We start from the raw sequence: 18,722 nt of genomic DNA, 5'->3' as shown, positions 1-18,722 counted from the left end.
CTCATTAGGCCTGTAACACAGACAAGTTTGTGAAGATCGTGCAGCTTTGGAACTGTGTGATTTACTGACCGGCTTGGTGCGTGACACTGTACCAATTTGAAATCTTAACAGACTGGCAGGGTTCCTTGATGTAGTGATTATATACAACTTATTAAAAAATCTGAAAAGTCATGACTATGCTTTCCAAATAGAAAAGTAATTCTGAGGCTGCTTTGCCTTCTTTCATTTTACCTGATCTGTTTTCTTGTCAGTTCCTTTTCCAAAAGAAACATTAATGCTAGTGTCATCATTGGTTTCCATAACGAATTCTGAGTGTCTTGAACTCATTGTTGCTTTAAGTGACATTTCATGTTTACCAGGAGCAAGCTTTATGCTGTTATCTTTTGATATGCTCTCATCCAAACGTTTAAAACTGTTCCGTGACTCTGTGCTCTTTATATTGCCATTTTTTTCTGGTATTTTACTGATTTCATTGTACTGCTGCTCCACGATTTTTCCATAGCTGTGATGTTTGTTTTTCAGCCCTGGAGAAGACATTTCAAATACTGACGTGAACACTCTTGGCTTGACAGCTTTACTACATGAATTAGGACCTAATATACACACATACACAAAATGAAGTTAAAAATGGGATTTTAAGAAAAACCCGATTTAACACTTTTAATAAATGAAGTAAAAGTTTAACCTTGATAGTCTGTATTTCCCAGTGCACTACTATTCTGCTTGTTACAATGTGATATTATCTGCTCAGGTACCCAACACTTCTGTTTTTTCCGAGTTCTAGCTTCTGCAACAGAATTTTCCCGAATGCCAGGTAACCTAAATAAAGCAAATGGGGAGAAAATCCTACTTTTATCACTACTGTATGTGGTTGTCCCTCCCTGCTTAGTAGGAGGCTTTGCGAATCATAGGTCTGTGAAGTTTTGGGCTCTATTGCAATGAAAAGTGCTCCAGAAAAACACTTCTCTTTTTTCCTTTGGACCTAAGGCCTATAGACTACTGTAAACCAATTGCTCAGAAGCCACAGAGCTAACCTGATTGTCTGTATAAGGCAGCGTAAAAAACTTTAAGGCTCCTCGCCTCCAGGAAACACATAAAATCTATTATGAGTGGCCTGCCATCTTCCTGAAGAAATACAAAAGCCACTGGGGTCTGCTCTGCTCCTCTGCAAAAAATGTGGAGGCTTTGAAAGAGTAAGCCTGACTTTCTCAGCAATCAGCAATGCCTTCTCCCAAAGCAGTGTTCTTAGACACAAAGTCATCTACTGCTTGCCTGGCAAGTAAAAGCCTGGCTATGTTGGGAAAGTAGAAGACACAGAGACTATACCAATTATTTTACTCCCAGAAGGACAGTTATCTACAGAAAAAATCCCACCTCTTGAATGTAAAGATGGAAAAACACAACCAGGGAGTGACCAATGAAAAGAAAAAGACAGAAGTATAAGGAAGAAACATAGATAAAAGAAAATACAAAAGTAAGGGGGGGGGAGTTCATTTTTTTTCCTTCACAGAGAAAATACTTAGCAAAGAACAGTTCTCCAAGCAAGTTACTGCTGGGGTGGTGAAAGGAGAATAGAGTTAGAAGGTGGGAGCCATGCATGCCCACAGAGGGTGGGAGCAGCAGGGCAACCACCAAAACTGTAAGCTAGCTTTAGAACTGAATTATCTTTGCATGGGCAAATAACTGGCCTGTGTGACTATGCAGGAGCTACAAAGAACTCTTGCACTAACCAAATGCTAACTTCTTTTAAGAGTTGTTTTTTAACTTAGTAAGCAAGGCGTAAGGAAGGCCAAAAAAAAAATATGATAATAAGTGACAGCCAAAGTTTCCAAGCCATAGGCTGGAAGGGATTTTGGACCCCACCCTGCTAACATCCATGTTTTTGCTTGAGAATATAACTGATGATAGGCTTATCTAAAGACCTCCTGACATGAAATCAGAGCCATCCACCAGAGTATTCTGCTATCAGTACTAGTTAACATTTAGATTTACTGTTTATAATTTATTTCCATTACTTACAATGATTTGTCACTTCTTTCTACCAGCTGAGAATCAGGAACAATATCCATCAATTCATCTAAGTGAAATATAGACATAAAATTAGACTTAAAATCTTCATCTTGTTAAAGATTTTCCATCCAAATTTTATTCCTTTTTAGAACATTTTTAACCCACTCTTCAGCTGCAAGGGCTGCATACAATAAACTGAAATGAGACAAATATGAAAATAATTTAAAAGCAAAACTAGTGAAACGTGTCAAGCAACTTGCCTGCTTTTTGTTTTTCACTGGTGTTCAAAACTTCTTCCTCATAAGGCATGTTTTCAACATTTTGAATTGGAGCTTGCTGTATATAAACACAATAAAAAATTATTGATGTAATTAGCATGCATTTATTTTCATCTCAGTTTCTCAAATATTGTTCAAACTGTTTCACAGGTTCAAGCACAAAATACATAAGCTCTCAAAGATCAATATCACATATCCTAATAAAACATTTTTTTAAAACTTACAGTACAATGCATGCAGTACATGCATGCCCAAGGGAAATCCTATTGAGTTCAATGGGATTTATTTGCAAGTAAGTGTGAATAGCCTGGACTAATAAAAGGAAATTGATATGTTAGGTAGCAAAAAAATCAACAGCAGACAGACAAAAAAGCATCTTCCTCCAACATACTCCTTCACTTTGGGGCTTTGGAGCGGAACTGATAAAGTCCGAGCTCAATGAAGGTTGGCTGGATTGACACGCACATACAGAGAGTGCTATAAAAAGTAGCCTTTTATGTTTGCATTTGTCTGGAATTTAATGATGATCTATTTTGCAATACAGTTAAGCAGTCCAAAGTCCACTCAGTCTTGATTTATTTGATGTATTTTAACTACCAATTAAGCTTCTGAAAGGGAGCAAACAGTGTACACGAGGATTCAGTAAGAGCAAAAATAATGGCTTTGAGATTTCTACCAGGCTAAATTCAAAGTGTAGGCCAGCTGTCCCACAGCGATGTCATAAATCCTTGGCCAATGTGTTCTCCAGTATCACAAACCTGGTCCCAGCCAGCCCACATAAGAATGGGCAGCTCTTTGCCAGCTTCAACCAGTACTATTGTGCGGTTTTGAAGCTTCCATGTGAGTTTACCCTAAGTTACGCAAACATATAACTACCTTTTTTGCAGCAGAATTATCCTTTCTTACAGATTTGGTAACCGAAGATAGAGGCGTATAATCATCTTCTTGATTGAAATTCACTGCTCTTCCCTCAGTTATTGAGAAAATATCAGTTCTTCCCATAGAGCTCGTCATTTTAAGAGGTGCTTTAACTCTGCTTTTCAGGGGAGTTGCTGGAAACAAACCCACATTTGAGTTATTTTAACGAAGTTTGCATGTTCTGTGTTGTTTGTGCCAAAACTGTAGGCAAATGGGCTTACTACAACTTGAATATTGAACAGAGCAGAACTATTAGTCTCTCAGTTTTAATTTTTAATTTGGAATCATTACATGCCATGGGGGATCTCACACTATACCTCTTCTTGCTTCAATTACTTGTGGGAACCACAAACACCTTGGAGTCCCAAATTTGATTTAAAAATAGAAAAAATGTTTCTTTACAGAATCAATATGGAGGTCAGCATGTAAAATGACATATTTGAAGTACCAAATTCAATGTTTACAGAAGATTAAATTGTTTCGTTCAAATAAAGGGATTAACACTGTTGGCCGAACCAAAACGTTATACTTTAGAACAGGATTAGAGACAGATATAGGCAGAGAGCAGGAATGTTGCTGCGAACATTTCTTTTAGTGGACATGAAGGATGCATTCAGAAAACTAAGAGTTAGTCATCATCTAGGTCAGGTAGTGGGCACATGTCCAGGTTTTAGACATATCACTCAGCTCCGGAGTCTCTGCCCCTGGTTCTGACCGTGTCTGAGCTGCAGTCAGAGTCCCAGAGCACAGTCATGGCACAGTAGGACTGCCACATTCTAAGCTTTTAAGAGCCAGGTGTAACTGAGCTGGGGGAGGGGGATTCGCATTTAAGACGACAGTGACTTTCCTTAAGTCAGCAACTTGGGAAACATTAAAGATCATATGGAAAGATTTGCCAACATGCTTTGAAACATACCGTAACCTTGCAATAAAAGTGTTTTTAAAAATAAATCCTATTTCAAATATAAGCCTACTACAGGCACAAAACAATATTGAGGTCCACTTTCATATTATGCTGATTTCTTAGTTTCAAGCACATTTCATAAAAAGCTATTGTCAATATCAGAATTCGGCAAATCTGCAGCTGATCAATCCAACTATTAAGACTACTGTCTTTAAGGAAAATCTGTCTCCCACTGTAAGAAATGTAACATTAAAAGGTGAGAGGAATATTGATGAACTTGCTTCATTTTCTAGATTGGAATGTGTACGGGGGTCAACTCTAGTGTTGAGAGACAGTGTGGTGTAAGAAAGAGACAGAGAGTTAGCCCAGGAAGATCTGGATTCTAAAACCAGGTTGAGGGACCACAGTGTAGTGGTCAAGCACATTCCTTGATTGCGAAAAGTCCCATGTTTAACTCAATCCAACACATTTCCAGTTAAAGAGGTCAGGTAGAGGTGATGAGAAAAACTTCTGTCTGGAAACATGGCTATTACCAGTCAAAGTAGACAGTGCTGGGCTAGATGGACAAACTTATAATCCAGTTTCCTATGCTCTTAACCCACCTCTTAGCCAAGAAGCTCACCTTGCACCACTCACAAAATCTTATTTCTCTCATAGAGGTATTTTTTGGGGGCTGGGCAGAGGGCTGGGGACAGAGGACATCTCTTCAAAGGGAGGACAGGTGTAAAGATTTATTACAGTTAAAAGTCAACATATAGATTTAACCATTTATTGACTTTAAAAGCTTAAGACTCCGCTACTGTAATTTGATAGTGCCTTTGAAGAGTACTCAGTATCTATAACTGCAATTTGCCTTATGACAGAATGGGCCATCAAAAGCATAGATGACTATAACTTTCTGCCAACAATGCAAAATGATTTTGACTATTAAGTCACTGGGTTCCTAGTTGAGGCAACTTTGCACAAAATGAGGCAATTTTCAATTACTTCTGCAACAATTAAGATCAAAGCATCGCCTGATTTCAAACTACCATGAATCAATATAAAACAGAAAAGGCACACATTACTGTTCTCTGGCTTCTCCATAATTATGGACTCCCCTCCCCAGAGTTTTGCCAGAGCCTAGCCTGTGTCCTACATAAATGAATAAGAAAATGCTTGTGGAAACCATTAGCAGGCTCAATAAAGGAGGCCCGTTATTTGAGGTACATAAAAAGCAACTACTGGCTGATAAAATTCAAATAAAAAGATGCTTCATTGCGACTTAATGCTGGAAAGTGCTGAATACAACATTAACATCTGAGATTTAGGAGGAACTATATATTCTATTAACATCAAAGGTCCTCACATATGCACAATCATCTTTCTTTGATATATTTCACATGAAAGGAGGCATTAAAGAAAGTCAAAAGATTAAAATCTTTAAGGGTGCAATGACTTATGTTGCTTCTGGTGTTACTGTTTTATGCCTTATTTTGGATTTGAATCTTTTCCCCCCCTTCAAACAGCTACACTAGCAGGAGGATATCCTCACTCGGTTTGCTTTTCCTACTCACTTCATAAGGCAGAGCTGTTCAAACAAGGCAACAAGTATGCCCTCTGTGGAGAGCACTTTTCTTGAGTGTTTCCTGGGAGAGCAGTAGCTTCTGCAACTTGAGGAGTGGAAGAAGACAGAAAAACAGAGAGAGCTGGAGGGAATGTACTGGTTTCACCAAGGCAGGAGAAAAAACTGAGGAGATTCACTACACCTCCCACAATTCTGCTCTCCTGCCTTTGTCATAGCTTGTAATCATTACCCAACCCAGTTAACGCTTCCTTAACCCACAGAAATGACTTCTTTTGTGGTTTGTGGTGGCTGAGGAATCCAGGAGCTTCTTGGCATGATTCTAAAAAGCTGTTACGGTTGCTTTTGGTCCTAAAATTGTGTGTGGGGGGGTGCCCTCTATAGACTGTAGCGGAGAGCATGAGATCAAATCTAGTAAAGGCACCAGGTGTCAGGTCTGAGAGGCTATTCCCAACGAGGGCTGACTTTGGTTTAACAGTGTGACACAAGGCAATGTGGTCCCCAACCGTTGTCCTAAGACCTGCACACACCCAGTGGCAAAACTCCAGATGGAGAAGTATTGTCCTGAAAAATTCTGCTTTTGAGCAGCATGGAACCCCTGCCTGTAGGACTGGGAGTAGTGGGGCCACTGTGGCCTGAGTCACCAGGGTTCAGGAAGTGAGGGCAGTGTTATGTCATATTGTCATCTTATGATGGGTGTTGAGGGCTCATTTTGATCTATGTGAATTCATATGCCCATTGTTGCAGGCAGAGCCCTGATTGGGGGATATCAGCCATTTTTGTACAGTTTGGGGGTTTTCTGAGTTGTATTTTTTCCTTGCCTCCTAGGTTAAGCATATATGTCTGCCAAAACAGTGGAGTTGTATCTCCCTCACACCTAGCATAACTGGAGTACTGGATTGCTCTGCCCTAAATCTTATTAAGGGCATTTTATTCCCCTGTGCCAGATGTTGATCATAATTGTTGATGCGTTATAAAAACAAGGCATTTTTCATAGCAGATGGCTAATACAACAGTAAATTACACCTTACAACATTGCATCTAACTTACAAGTATTAACCACTGGTAATGGACTTGGCATAGACAACCTGGCAGCGGACAGCACCACCATTGATGCCTCAGACACTTTCCTTTTACCTGGATTAATCTTGAAATAAAACAGAAAAGCATAATTTAAAATAATGCCAATCTAACCTTGGAATGTAATATACATTATTTTCCTTTGCATTTTATTATACAAATTACCTTGGATTTAACCGTTTGCAAGTCCCCCTTATTAAGTTTCTGATTCAAATTGTTCTGTGTCTGAAGATACTGATGTGGTGGGGAATGAGCATCTTTATCTTCCAGTGGTTTACAGGAGTTTTCTTCCAAAGGAGATACTTGACTTTCTGGTACAATAACCTGTTCAGTATTTTTTTTAAAAAAATAAAATAAAATAAAATCCCAGTTCAATACTAATCAACTTATTAAAAATATTTCTGATAAACGAAATGGATAAAAGGATAGAAGGGAAGGCTTTGATTTTGGGTGCTTTTCAGTTTAGAAAAAAGGCAAGTAATGGGGAGCATGACTGAGATGTGTAAAATTATGCATGGCATTGGGAGTAGGATTAGAACACTCACATGCAGATTCTGAATAAAATAGTAGCCTCAAAAGTATTTTGTTTAAAATGCACACATGCAAACATCCAGCTGTTCTGCTGGGATTTAATGTGAATGGATGAGTCACTTTTAGGCTTTTGAATAACAAGGTTTTCATGAGAAAGACTTGAACAGATAAAGAAATGATAAAATATACACCATCTCAGACAATAATGCACGCCTTCAATATTTATTAGTCAGAAGTTTGCTTTTAATATTATCACATTATAAACTGAAATACAAACCTGTGATTCACTTTCATCAAAAATGACATGTACTGTTGTTTTGGCAACTGACATAGTATTCTTCTTTGTAAATCCCTGAAAAATTTAAGTAGTAAATATTTCACAATACAGTGGTACCTCAGGTTACAGACTCCGCTAACCCAGAAATAGTACCTCAGGTTAAGAACTTTGCTTCAGGATGGGAACAGAAATTGTGCGGCTGTGGCACGGCGGCAGCAGGAGGCCTCATTAGTGGTACCTCAGGTTAAGAACAGTTTCAGATTAAGAACGGACCTCCAGAACGAATTAAGTTCTTAACCCGAGGTACCACTATATAACAGAAAATACAAAATAAAAATAATTTATGGTAAGTAGGGCAAACTTTATTTTTGCAGTTTAGGCTCTTTACACAAAGAAATAATGCACTTTTTAGATTATAAAGGGCTTTATTATGAGACCTCTTTTGTGTTTTCTCTTGGACAATGACTAATTCACAACATTGTTGTGGGGGAAACCATCAATATGGATCTGAAAAGCTTTCCCTTTTGCCATTTCCAACTCACTGGAAATTGCTTCCACTTGTTCAGGACGCTTTCAGGAAAAGTGTGTATGCATTTTTTTGTGAGGACAGTATGTTTGAATTATTGTATCACATGTTAGCTTAAAGCCTTATATTAGACTAACACAGCACCCATGGTGCCACAGCACTTTTACTGGTGTCCCTCAGCAGGGGCCTCAGATTTCTGAACTTTTATTTAAAAAGAAAGTCTTTAGCCCTCCTAGAAAGAAAGTGATGGGGCAAAATGTTCAGCTACCTTCTATGTGATTTCTGTGAAATGAGAGACTATGGTGTGTCTACCTTGTATATTCTTCCTGGTACGGAAGAATGCTTCCTGTTACTATTAGACAGCAGCAGTATGTACGTGCGTGTGAAATTAATATTGTGTGATCTCCACAATCAAGGCCAGGACATAGTTGACTTCCAATGGTAAGCATAAGGTGATTAGGGTTGGCTGTCTCTAGTTTTGTGTTCTGGCATGCCCACACCCATAGCAGCAATTTTGTAACCAGTGCCCCCAGTACTATCTCAAAATTTGAAATGTGGTCCAAAAATATTCGTGACCCCTGTATTAGACTGTTTCTCATTTAAAAGGTAATTTATTGTACATTTCTATTCTTTCCCCCATTTTGCTCAACAGTTGCCTACACAAATCACCACTGCTTTATTCTGTGGCAGTTTCAGAACTGGAAAACCCTAGATTAATTTGTGACAAGTGCTTGCATGCGGTGTTCATTTAGGAATAACTGGCAATGCAGAAATAGAAACAGAACCAACTATGAAAAGAACTATAATCACTCAAAAGTGAAACGTCCATTTTTGTTTCAGTTGCTAGATAGAGGATAGATGAGAAAGGAAATTGGTTCGCTTTTACCTGACGTTTATAGGCACCATAAACCTTCAACGCTGCATCCACAATTTCCAATGCCGAATCAAAATGCAGTATTATTTTCTCTCCTTCTTGGATACCCACAGACATTGGATTGTGTAAATGTATTGTCAACAATTTCTTACTGTCTTTCTCTAGGCAACAATGAAGTGTGTTCATATTAAATTGTTATTACTTATATGTTAATTATTTGTAAAAATTGCAGAAGCATGCATTCAAATAAACTTTAGGGTTGCTGTTTTTTTTTAAAAAAAGAAATGAGTAATGATCATACCATTGGTTCATTATGAATCCCATCCTTCCCTTTTAATAGAAACAGTAACTGTGAATAAGAAATAAATTTATGTGCTCAATACCTTCAATAATGTATGTATTTACTTCTTCTTCAGGAATGCAAACAGTTTCCCACTGAGGACCCTAAAAATAACATTTGATGAAAAGGGATGAAAGTTCTTACTGCATTTTTGTTTGCTTGCATAATATGGTGTTAAAAGGCATACATTTCAGGTTAACAACTAGTTCTCCTGGAGCACTACTTTCAGAACACAGTGGAGGATCGTGGACCAGCATGTCAACCAAATCTCTAAGTGATCTGCCAGTTTTTTTCTGTTACAGGTGCCACTTTCCACTCACTTTTTTATACCTGCTCCCTTCCCCCAACTATCCAAAGTGGGCACGTGGGCTAGGAAACTTGGTACATTTGATTGAGTATATGGACACATCAGCTGGGGGAGGAGCAGGACAAGGACTATAAAAGTCCATGCAGCCCCTTGCCACACCTAGTGTAGTTTTGAAAAAAGTCTACATCTACTAAATCTAAGCTACTCTATTGTACCTTCATAGAAGAGCTTAACTGATTTTCTTTGAATACTGAACTATCCCTAAAAAATTAATACAATAAGAATACTTAACCTACACCATCATCCGCAGCAACATAGAAGGATACACTTTTGCTACCAGTATTAAAATCAATCCAAAATTCTTCAAGGTTGTCATCTGCTGGGATCTGTAGCTAAAGGAAATTCAATCCAAATATAAAATTATAAATGCATGTGTAATGGTGTAAGATTTCTTACTAAATACACAATCGTTTTATTGAACAGGTAAGGCCTGTATACTCAACCCTTTATCTTGCACACACATCATATTCAGAACTTCATTCCTGGTCCCCTAAAACCATTGTTCCTAATTACATTTGAAACAGGAAACTGTAGTGTTATATTAATTTACTAACCAGGATTCAAACTGTTAGTAAACCAACATCAAAACATAGTTCTCCATTTCAGAGATAATGGGGAACTGTGACTAAGATGCCAAGAGGACAATGTTTAAAAGGAAGAGATGTGGGGCAGCACACTAGTCAAACACTCATTTCAACATTATTAAATTTAATAAACTAGGAACACCAGGTCCAAATTGGCCCAGAATTTTATGTTGATGTCAAATCTCCAATGTCATAATAACTCATTTGCCTTTTCATTCCAAAGAACCTCTAATTTTTTGACAATCTATCAAACACATATCTCTGTTTCAATTTTAAACAAAAACACCAATAGTTCTAATAAAACAAACGATACACAAGACAAAAGAAATGAACTTACCTCATGTTCACAAAGCATAGCTGATAAACAAGGATAGGTAAAAACCCTGTCAAAAAAGTATTTACAGAATGAAGATATGTTCATTTCCACCTCATCACTCACACAGGTAATTGTTCCCACTTTCCATTACCTTTTCAAACGGGAAAAAATTAAAGTCCTACTTATGGACAAAATATTTCCTAAAAAAAAAGTTTATATATATTTTCCCCACCTGGTTGGAAGATTCTATTGGAGAGATTAAGTTTCTTGCCTCAAGCAAAAGAAGGAACAAACTGCAAAAAGTGGGTACCTGTCATATCTTAACAAGATTGCTTTTCCACAAAGAACCGGCAGCCACAATGACACTGCTGTTCTGGGTTGCCGTGGAGCAGGTTTCTGATATTTTGCAGACTTCAATAAGAAAGTTTTCTGCAGAAAGCAGTGACCCGTTGGGTAATCTGACTACATCCAGTATAGGGCCTTATCAAACTGCCAAACTTGGCCTGGAAGCAGTTTAGCAGCCAGTGCAGATCCCACAAACAAGGTGTTATGACCTTATGAAAGGTCAAGTCATATCACTGCATGTGTATATATCTAATGTTGCATTCTTCTTCAATTAAAAAAGTGTTTTCTATTACTATTCTTATTAATTACATTTCTATACCGCCTGACATCAAACGATCTTAGAGTGGTTCATTGCTAACTTCATACCTTCTTTTGTCTCCAAAAATGCCATTCACCTGGTTAAGGAACTTTCTGCAATCCTGTTAAGGACAAAAGCAGCATAAGTATTGCAATCATACCTTTGCTTTGAAATACCCAGTATGTGAATGTGACTTACTGTTTCAAACTCAGAATCCTTAATTTCTTTAAATGCATTACTAACAAACTCCATTGAAAACCATTGGCTTGCCAATTCTCGCCTCTGTTTTTCTGATGTCATTCTGCACAAAGCTTCTGTAATGGCAACTTGGAGGTCATAGTCTATAATGTACAAGAGGAATAATAGCATAAAACCTCCTTCCAGGGATAAATATTACACTTGCTAACTAGTTGCTTAAATTTAAAAAAATGATACAATGTATGATATATTGCATAAAGGTAATGGGTTATGATAGCCATGGGCTATTGAGAAACAAACTGGGCTACTGAGAAACAAAAAGGGTGCTTAAGTATGATTTGGGGGACCTCAAGGTTTGCAGAAGTAGGTATAACCTATAGAGGGAAAAGCCTCTAAAACAGCCCAGTGAGGACTGAGCATACTCAGTACGGTTTTTTTTAATATGAAGATGCTTCATAACTAGAGTCCTTGAGTGCCAATGGGGATATCTTATTCAAAGAGTGGAAAAACCCAAATTTGAGATGCCTCGGATTGAAGATGAAGAAAACAACACCTAGCAGATTGTGAAAAAGCTGAACTTTAATACAGCTAGATATTAACATGAAGTACATATTTTGAATAATTGTTATCTACATAATTGGCAAACAGAGAATAAAAAAACCTCTCTCTTTCATTTTTGTTACTTATCTTACATTTCTATGATCTTTAATTATTGTTTTCTTTCTGTTAATTCGATCTATATTTATATTTTGATTTTTGAAGTTTCCTATCTTAAATTAAAGGAAGATACATACAGGAATGTGAAGGAAGGGCCTTGCATGAGAGGCAGGGTAGAGAGGATCTCCCAGTGTGAGAAGTTGGAGGAAGAGGGGAAAGCTCCCAGGTGAGAGCTGGGAGGGTTCTTTTTATGTGTGAACTAAATGCTTTTGTCAAATTCATGTTCATGTTCAAATGCGATTCTTTATACTCTTAACATTGTCAATATGGGCACAATAGCAAAACTACTTCTGTTACATTATCTAAGCTAATAAACATAAGTATCCTCTGCACTTACCCCCAGCTTCCAAAATTCTCTTTCCCATATCATTCCTGCAAAACAAAATATTATGATTCAGGATTTGTTTTTTAAAAAATTATATACTTTTGTTTAATGATTTGTGCATCCCCTTCATGGTGATATCCACAATTAAGAATATATTATTGTGTGGACAGGTGGAGTCCCCAGATCCCGAGCGCCCCCCCCCCCCGTCGTCATGTGGAATAACGACTCAAGACAACGTGCTATGGGATTAAATTGGCCACAACTTTATTAAATTTCAAATGTGGGTAGACCTTGGCTCAGGCATTGGGCGTTCTCCCTCCCCAGTCCCCAGTCGGGGACCTAGGGAGCATCAGGGTTATCCAGTGTTGTGGGGGGAATGGGCCAGCTCTGGAGAACATATGTTCAAGCAGAGATAGCCGCCCCCGTTACGCCGCCGCTGCAGGGGAGAGCAATGACGACCTTTCAGCGTACGGTCAAAGCCTCCCTTCAGAAACCCCTTTAACGGGGAACCCTGGTATCGCCGCTGCAAAGAGGAAGATGGACAAAAGGATTCCGCCTAAGGCCTGGTACCGCCAAAGTTGTGACGTTTTGCTACGGGAAAGGCGAAACCTGCCAATGCAGGGAAATTCCTTTCCGGCCCTTTGACAGCGACCTTAACGTAGCAGCACCTGCATACCTGTGAAGAAAAGTTAACCTGCAAAACCTGTGAAGAAAAGTTAACCTGCAAAATAAGGCATTGACTGAGGGTGGGTAGGGTGGGAGAAGCTCTTGAGCCAAGTGAGGATTCCCAGGTAAGATCCTCCCTCTATTGTGTGGGCAGGTAATCCCGCCCCTACCTGGCCTGATCTCCTTGGCAATGCTTCCCCCAGGTGGGATTGGTCAACTGACTGGGGTAGGCGGAGACCTCCAGGTATCCCACCTGAGGGAAGGCAAAGCCAAGCCTTTGCTGATGGAGCCGCTCCAGATCCAGGGGCTGCGCGCGTCCACGCAAAGGTCGCCCCCCATTTTATGCGGGGAGCGGTCATTCCAAAAAGTCTTCATTTCTGTTTATTTTTGGGCTGATTTTTGTAAAAATAAAAATAACGTTTGGCCTGTCTTTATCAGGAACACTTGAGGGAACTGGGTATGTTTAGCCTGGTAAAGAGGAGACTGAGAGGAGATATAATCGCCATCTTCAAATATCACAAGGGTTGTCACATGGAGCAAGCTTGTTTTCTCCTGCTCCAGAGGATAGGAGCCGAAGTAATGGATTCAAGTTACAAGAAAAGAGATTCTGACTAAACATCAGGAAGAACAGAAAAGTAAGAGCTGTTTGACAGTGGAACAGACTCCCATGAGAAGTGATGGACTCTCCTTTCTTGGAGGTTCTTAAGCAGAGGTTGGTTGGCCATCTGTCATGTTTGATTTGGCTGAGATTCCTGCATTAATTTACATTGGCTTTCTTTACACCAGCATCTTGAGCATAGGATTGCTTCTTATGTCTTGTGTTCTTTCTTCTTTGATACTGCTTTCTAAGAGCAGCTTTCTAAAAATGCTTAACCCAGAGGCTGGATTGTGCCTAAACAATATTTTAAGCCATGTCAACAAAATGATTTTGCCACAAAATTAGATTCTCTTACCAAGGTTCTAGTTTTATGAAAAGGGGAAAGGCTTATGTAATTATATTAAAGATTAAATAATTACATGACTTCTTGCATTTCCTCTGTAGAAATAATTTTCTTTCTAGTATCTCGGGGCATAGAATCAAGCATTGTGTTCAATTTTCTTACTGCCTAAGGATAATAAAAATAAATGATTGAATATTAACCACATTAGAACAAGAAATATTTGCAATGCATTAGGTGAAAGAATATCTTTAATTGTCCATTAAAACAATGTAACTTAAGAATCTCGATCTTAATGACTGCAGATCTTAAATGTTTATTCTGTAATATATAAATCTGAGTCTAAGGGTACAACACAGGGTTATCAGTTTAGTGGAGCAAGAGAAATTCTCCTCTGCTAAAGTCTGGATAAACTATCTACCCACAATCTGCAGAAGAACATGTCAGTCAGGCCTTTGTTGGACAAGTATGTGGCCGACTATACACAATGAAGCATCACTAAAAATACAAGAGCACTTTTCAAAAGTAAACCCTAGTGGCTGGTATGTCAGCTATGGTATCAGCTATGTGCGGATAGAGTAGCCAAAGAATACATAAGGGACTGAACAACAGAAATTACATAAGAGAAAGAAAAAAGGAAATGTTCTTGAAAGTGCTTGAGAAAAAATGGATGTTAATTTATTTAAATTATAAAAATGGGATAGTGCTAGCAGAGAAACATTTCTCAAAAATATATAGAAGAAATGCATCAAAATAGACACGTTAAAACAAATGGACACAGAGATCAGAGAAGTAGGTATATGTGCATTATTTCTATACTGTCTTTTAAAAAACTGAATAAAAACTTTTTTAAAATACTCCAGGTAACAGGGGATAATCATTAAAACCTAACATTGATCAGAAGAAAGAAATTTCTTACCTCCTGCTGAATATAAATGTTAATTCTTTTATCGGTAGCAAGTGTGCATGTTCGCAAAACAAAATTTTCTAGTACTTGTATTTTACCTAAACAAATATTGTAATATATCATTTACATAAGTCTCTACAAAGCCATATGATTATATTTCAAAAAAACTGGCAATTATAGTGTGAATAAACACTTTTAAAGCCTTTCATTTAGAAAGCAAGCAAGCTTTATAAATATTGATTGTCTGAAGTGACACAAAACAAACAGGAATTTAACATACAAGCATTCTAAATTTCAGCCATCTTTAATTTATGCAACCTGAAAGGAACAAGGAACAGTAAAGCTCATTTGCTAGAGCTTTTGGCTGCATCTCTCTAGAAAGTTGGGCTGCTTAAATCTTAAATCAATGGGATTTAAGAAGACTGTATAGAGGATTGCAGCCTCTTTCTCTATAATGATTCAACAGTAGTCCTTTTCATTTCTACAGAGAGCCACAAACTTAGCATCTTTCAAAGCTTGTAGATTATCTGAAACTTCATAATCCAATAAGGTTGCCATGTGTCTTACTTTATATAAGACAGCCTTCTATTTGAAGAGCTGTCTAGTCCAACTCAACTTTAAAGATATAGAATTATAAGAAGGGGCAGTAGGTTTCTTGAAGAGACCCACCAACACACAACATCTGGACAGCAAACTAAGCAAGCGCAGTTTACCTGATCACAGTATTCCCCATTATAGTGAAATGTACTGCATTTCTATTTAAATTACTGTAAAAATACCTAAGGCTGTGTACATCCTCCTATTTACTATTCATCCAGTGGACTCCCAGCACTGTTTTTGGAAGTGGTATACACACAAAATTAGCCACAATCCATTTTGTAAGAAGATGATACCAGATTCATCCAAATTGGAAAAAAAATGACTTGGCTGCATTTTAAGCCAGTTGTGTGTACACAGCCTAAATGTGCATCCATCAATTTTTCTTTCTTCCTCTCTCCACATAAATCAGTATATGCAAAGTTTATGTAAGTCTATTTCCTCTCCCTGTCACTTTTTGGGATGCATTTTCTCTTTTTGACAATGTGGAAGTGCCTTCCCCCAGCCCAGCATCTAGGCTATTTGACTGTAATATATAGAATGCACTCATTACTGATTAATCAAAATACCTATAGGACTAACAGTATATGCAACTAGAAATATAATAAATATAATTATAGTAATTAGTTTCATGCATACCTTTACTGCTGGTATCATGTACTATCTACAATTTAAATAAACAACATATTAAAATCACTCTGCACAACCAGGACTACTACTTTATTTGTAGAAATGGATTGTATCCAATGGTGACTTTGTGCTATTAAAAAGCAATTCCATTCATCCAAGGCAGAACCTGAATTTTGCTAAACCCAGAGGCACAGCATTTAAGGAAGCAGCTTTTCAGGAAACAGACAGGCTGCAGTGAATAGGAAGGATCAGCAAAAACTGGGTGCCCCAAAGTCACTGAATTCTGCTATCAATGAGAAATCTTTAGAATTGTTTTCTGTTTCTGTTTAGGCAGACCCCAGAAAAATACACATGTAATAACTATATTTTCACAAAATTATGCTGAAAAAGAAGAGGAAATGGACAAGAAGAGAAGAGAAGAGACAACCTAATGAGATTGCTTATATGTGCATAGCTATAGTTTACATTTGAAATAACCAAATAGAAATTTTGAACATGATATCCTTTATCTGCATATGGGATAAACAATGAATATCTAATTGTCTTTTTAATACAGTTGGATTTCTTGTTTTCTTAAAGTTTAGATACAGTAGTTAATTATGACCAATGAGTTAAAATAATGTACCGTATTTTTTGCTCTATAAGACTCAGTTTTTCCCTCCTAAAAAGTAAGGGTAAATGTGTGTGCGTCTTATGGAGCAAATGCAGGCTGCACAGCCATCCCAGAAGCCAGAACAGCAAGAGGGATCGCTGCTTTCGCTGCGCAGCGATCCCTCTTGCTGTTCTGGCTTCTGAGATTCAGAATATTTTTTTTCTTGTTTTCCTCCTCCAAAAATTAGGTGCGTCTTATGGTCTGGTGCATCTTATAGAGCGAAAAAATGTGCTACATAAAAAAGCTTTCCCCCAAATATTTGATATATACATCTTATAAATATTTAATAAATACTTGTCAGTTTATGGAACAATGCAAGAGGTACATATTTACCATAAGAACATCAAAGAAGTCTTCAAACAGAGTGGCAAATTTGTCATTCTTTTCATTTACTGTATTTTGGATAATTTCTTGAGCCTTTTCAAACCAATTTACCATGTAGAGAAAACATAAAAGGTTTGTATAAGTATACATTTAAAAGTTGTTATTATTATTTCTAGAATTCACCAGGCTGTTTTCCAATTGAAAACCAAAGGTAACAAGCCTTCTTTTGGCGCAAGGGCAATGTGCACTCATGGCCAACTTTGCCTCATGCCTGTGATAGGTGTAGTCAACACAGTTTATCACACATGCTTGCATAAAGAAAAAGAGAATGAGTGAGAGAGAGAGAAAAGAAAAACACATAGGCACATAACTGCCCCCCACTCATGCAAATCAGCCTGGGAACGGGGCTCATTCCCTCTCCACTCATAGAATCATAGAATCATAGAGTTGGAAGAGACCACAAGGGCCATCGAGTCCAACCCCCTGCCAAGCAGGAAACACCATCAGAGCACTCCTGACATATGGTTGTCAAGCCTCTGCTTAAAGACCTCCAAAGAAGGAGACTCCACCACACTCCTTGGCAGCAAATTCCACTGTCGAACAGCTCTTACTGTCAGGAAGTTCTTCCTAATGTTTAGGTGGAATCTTCTTTCTTGTAGTTTGGATCCATTGCTCCGTGTCCGCTTCTCTGGAGCAGCAGAAAACAACCTTTCTCCCTCCTCTATGTGACATCCTTTTATATATTTGAACATGGCTATCATATCACCCCTTAACCTTCTCTTCTCCAGGCTAAACATGCCCAGCTCCCTTAGCCGTTCCTCATAAGGCATCGTTTCCAGGCCTTGGACCATTTTGGTTGCCCTCCTCTGGACACGTTCCAGTTTGTCAGTGTCCTTCTTGAACTGTGGTGCCCAGAACTGGACACAGTACTCCAGGTGAGGTCTGACCAGAGCAGAATACAGTGGCACTATTACTTCCCTTGATCTAGATGCTATACTCCTATTGATGCAGCCCAAAATTGCATTGGCTTTTTTAGCTGCCGCGTCACACTGTTGGCTCATGTCAAGTTTGTGGTCAACCAAGACTCCTAGATCCTTTTCACATGTACTGCTCTCAAGCCAGGTGTCCCCCATCTTGTATTTGTGCCTCTCATTTTTTTTGCCCAAGTGCAATACTTTACATTTCTCCCTGTTAAAATTCATCTTGTTTGTTTTGGCCCAGTTCTCTAATCTGTCAAGGTCGTTTTGAAGTGTGATCCTGTCCTCTGGGGTGTTAGCCACCCCTCCCAATTTGGTGTCATCTGCAAATTTGATCAGGATGCCCTTGAGTCCATCATCCAAGTCGTTGATAAAGATGTTGAATAAGACCGGGCCCAAGACAGAACCCTGGGGCACCCCACTAGTCACTCTTCTCCAGGATGAAGAGGAACCATTGATGAGCACCCTTTGGGTTCGGTCAGTCAGCCAGTTACAAATCCACTGAGTGGTAGCATAGTCAAGACCGCATTTTACCAGCTTCTTTACAAGAATATCATGGGGCACCTTGTCAAATGCCTT

General features: G+C 38.4%; 1 protein-coding gene across 4 annotated transcripts in view; it reads right to left on the bottom strand.

The window, feature by feature from the left end:
- SYCP2 (synaptonemal complex protein 2) overlaps positions 1–18,722 on the bottom strand; it is a 52,548-nt gene that overhangs the window by 26,146 nt on the left and 7,680 nt on the right. For 3 of the 4 annotated variants that reach the window (XM_081010990.1, XM_081010991.1, XM_081010992.1), the window contains exons 5-23: positions 17,176–17,280; positions 16,200–16,224; positions 14,976–15,061; positions 14,136–14,224; positions 12,465–12,499; positions 11,411–11,553; positions 11,281–11,333; positions 10,591–10,636; positions 9,906–10,001; positions 9,346–9,406; positions 8,975–9,123; positions 7,563–7,637; positions 6,920–7,078; positions 6,725–6,821; positions 3,165–3,340; positions 2,271–2,346; positions 2,020–2,077; positions 686–819; positions 232–593 (exon numbers count right to left, since the gene is read on the bottom strand). In XM_081010990.1, the coding sequence (XP_080867116.1) occupies positions 232–593; positions 686–819; positions 2,020–2,077; positions 2,271–2,346; positions 3,165–3,340; positions 6,725–6,821; positions 6,920–7,078; positions 7,563–7,637; positions 8,975–9,123; positions 9,346–9,406; positions 9,906–10,001; positions 10,591–10,636; positions 11,281–11,333; positions 11,411–11,553; positions 12,465–12,499; positions 14,136–14,224; positions 14,976–15,061; positions 16,200–16,224; positions 17,176–17,280 (2,025 nt within the window). The remainder of the gene's footprint in view (positions 1–231; positions 594–685; positions 820–2,019; positions 2,078–2,270; positions 2,347–3,164; positions 3,341–6,724; positions 6,822–6,919; positions 7,079–7,562; positions 7,638–8,974; positions 9,124–9,345; positions 9,407–9,905; positions 10,002–10,590; positions 10,637–11,280; positions 11,334–11,410; positions 11,554–12,464; positions 12,500–14,135; positions 14,225–14,975; positions 15,062–16,199; positions 16,225–17,175; positions 17,281–18,722) is intronic. The other variant, XM_081010993.1, reaches the window with a different exon arrangement.

This window comes from Podarcis pityusensis (genome assembly GCF_964106645.2).
Source record: "Podarcis pityusensis genome assembly, chromosome: 6".
Lineage (NCBI taxonomy): Eukaryota > Metazoa > Chordata > Lepidosauria > Squamata > Lacertidae > Podarcis > Podarcis pityusensis.
Note: the sequence above shows the minus strand (reverse complement) of the source record. Positions and strands in the feature narration are given on the sequence as shown.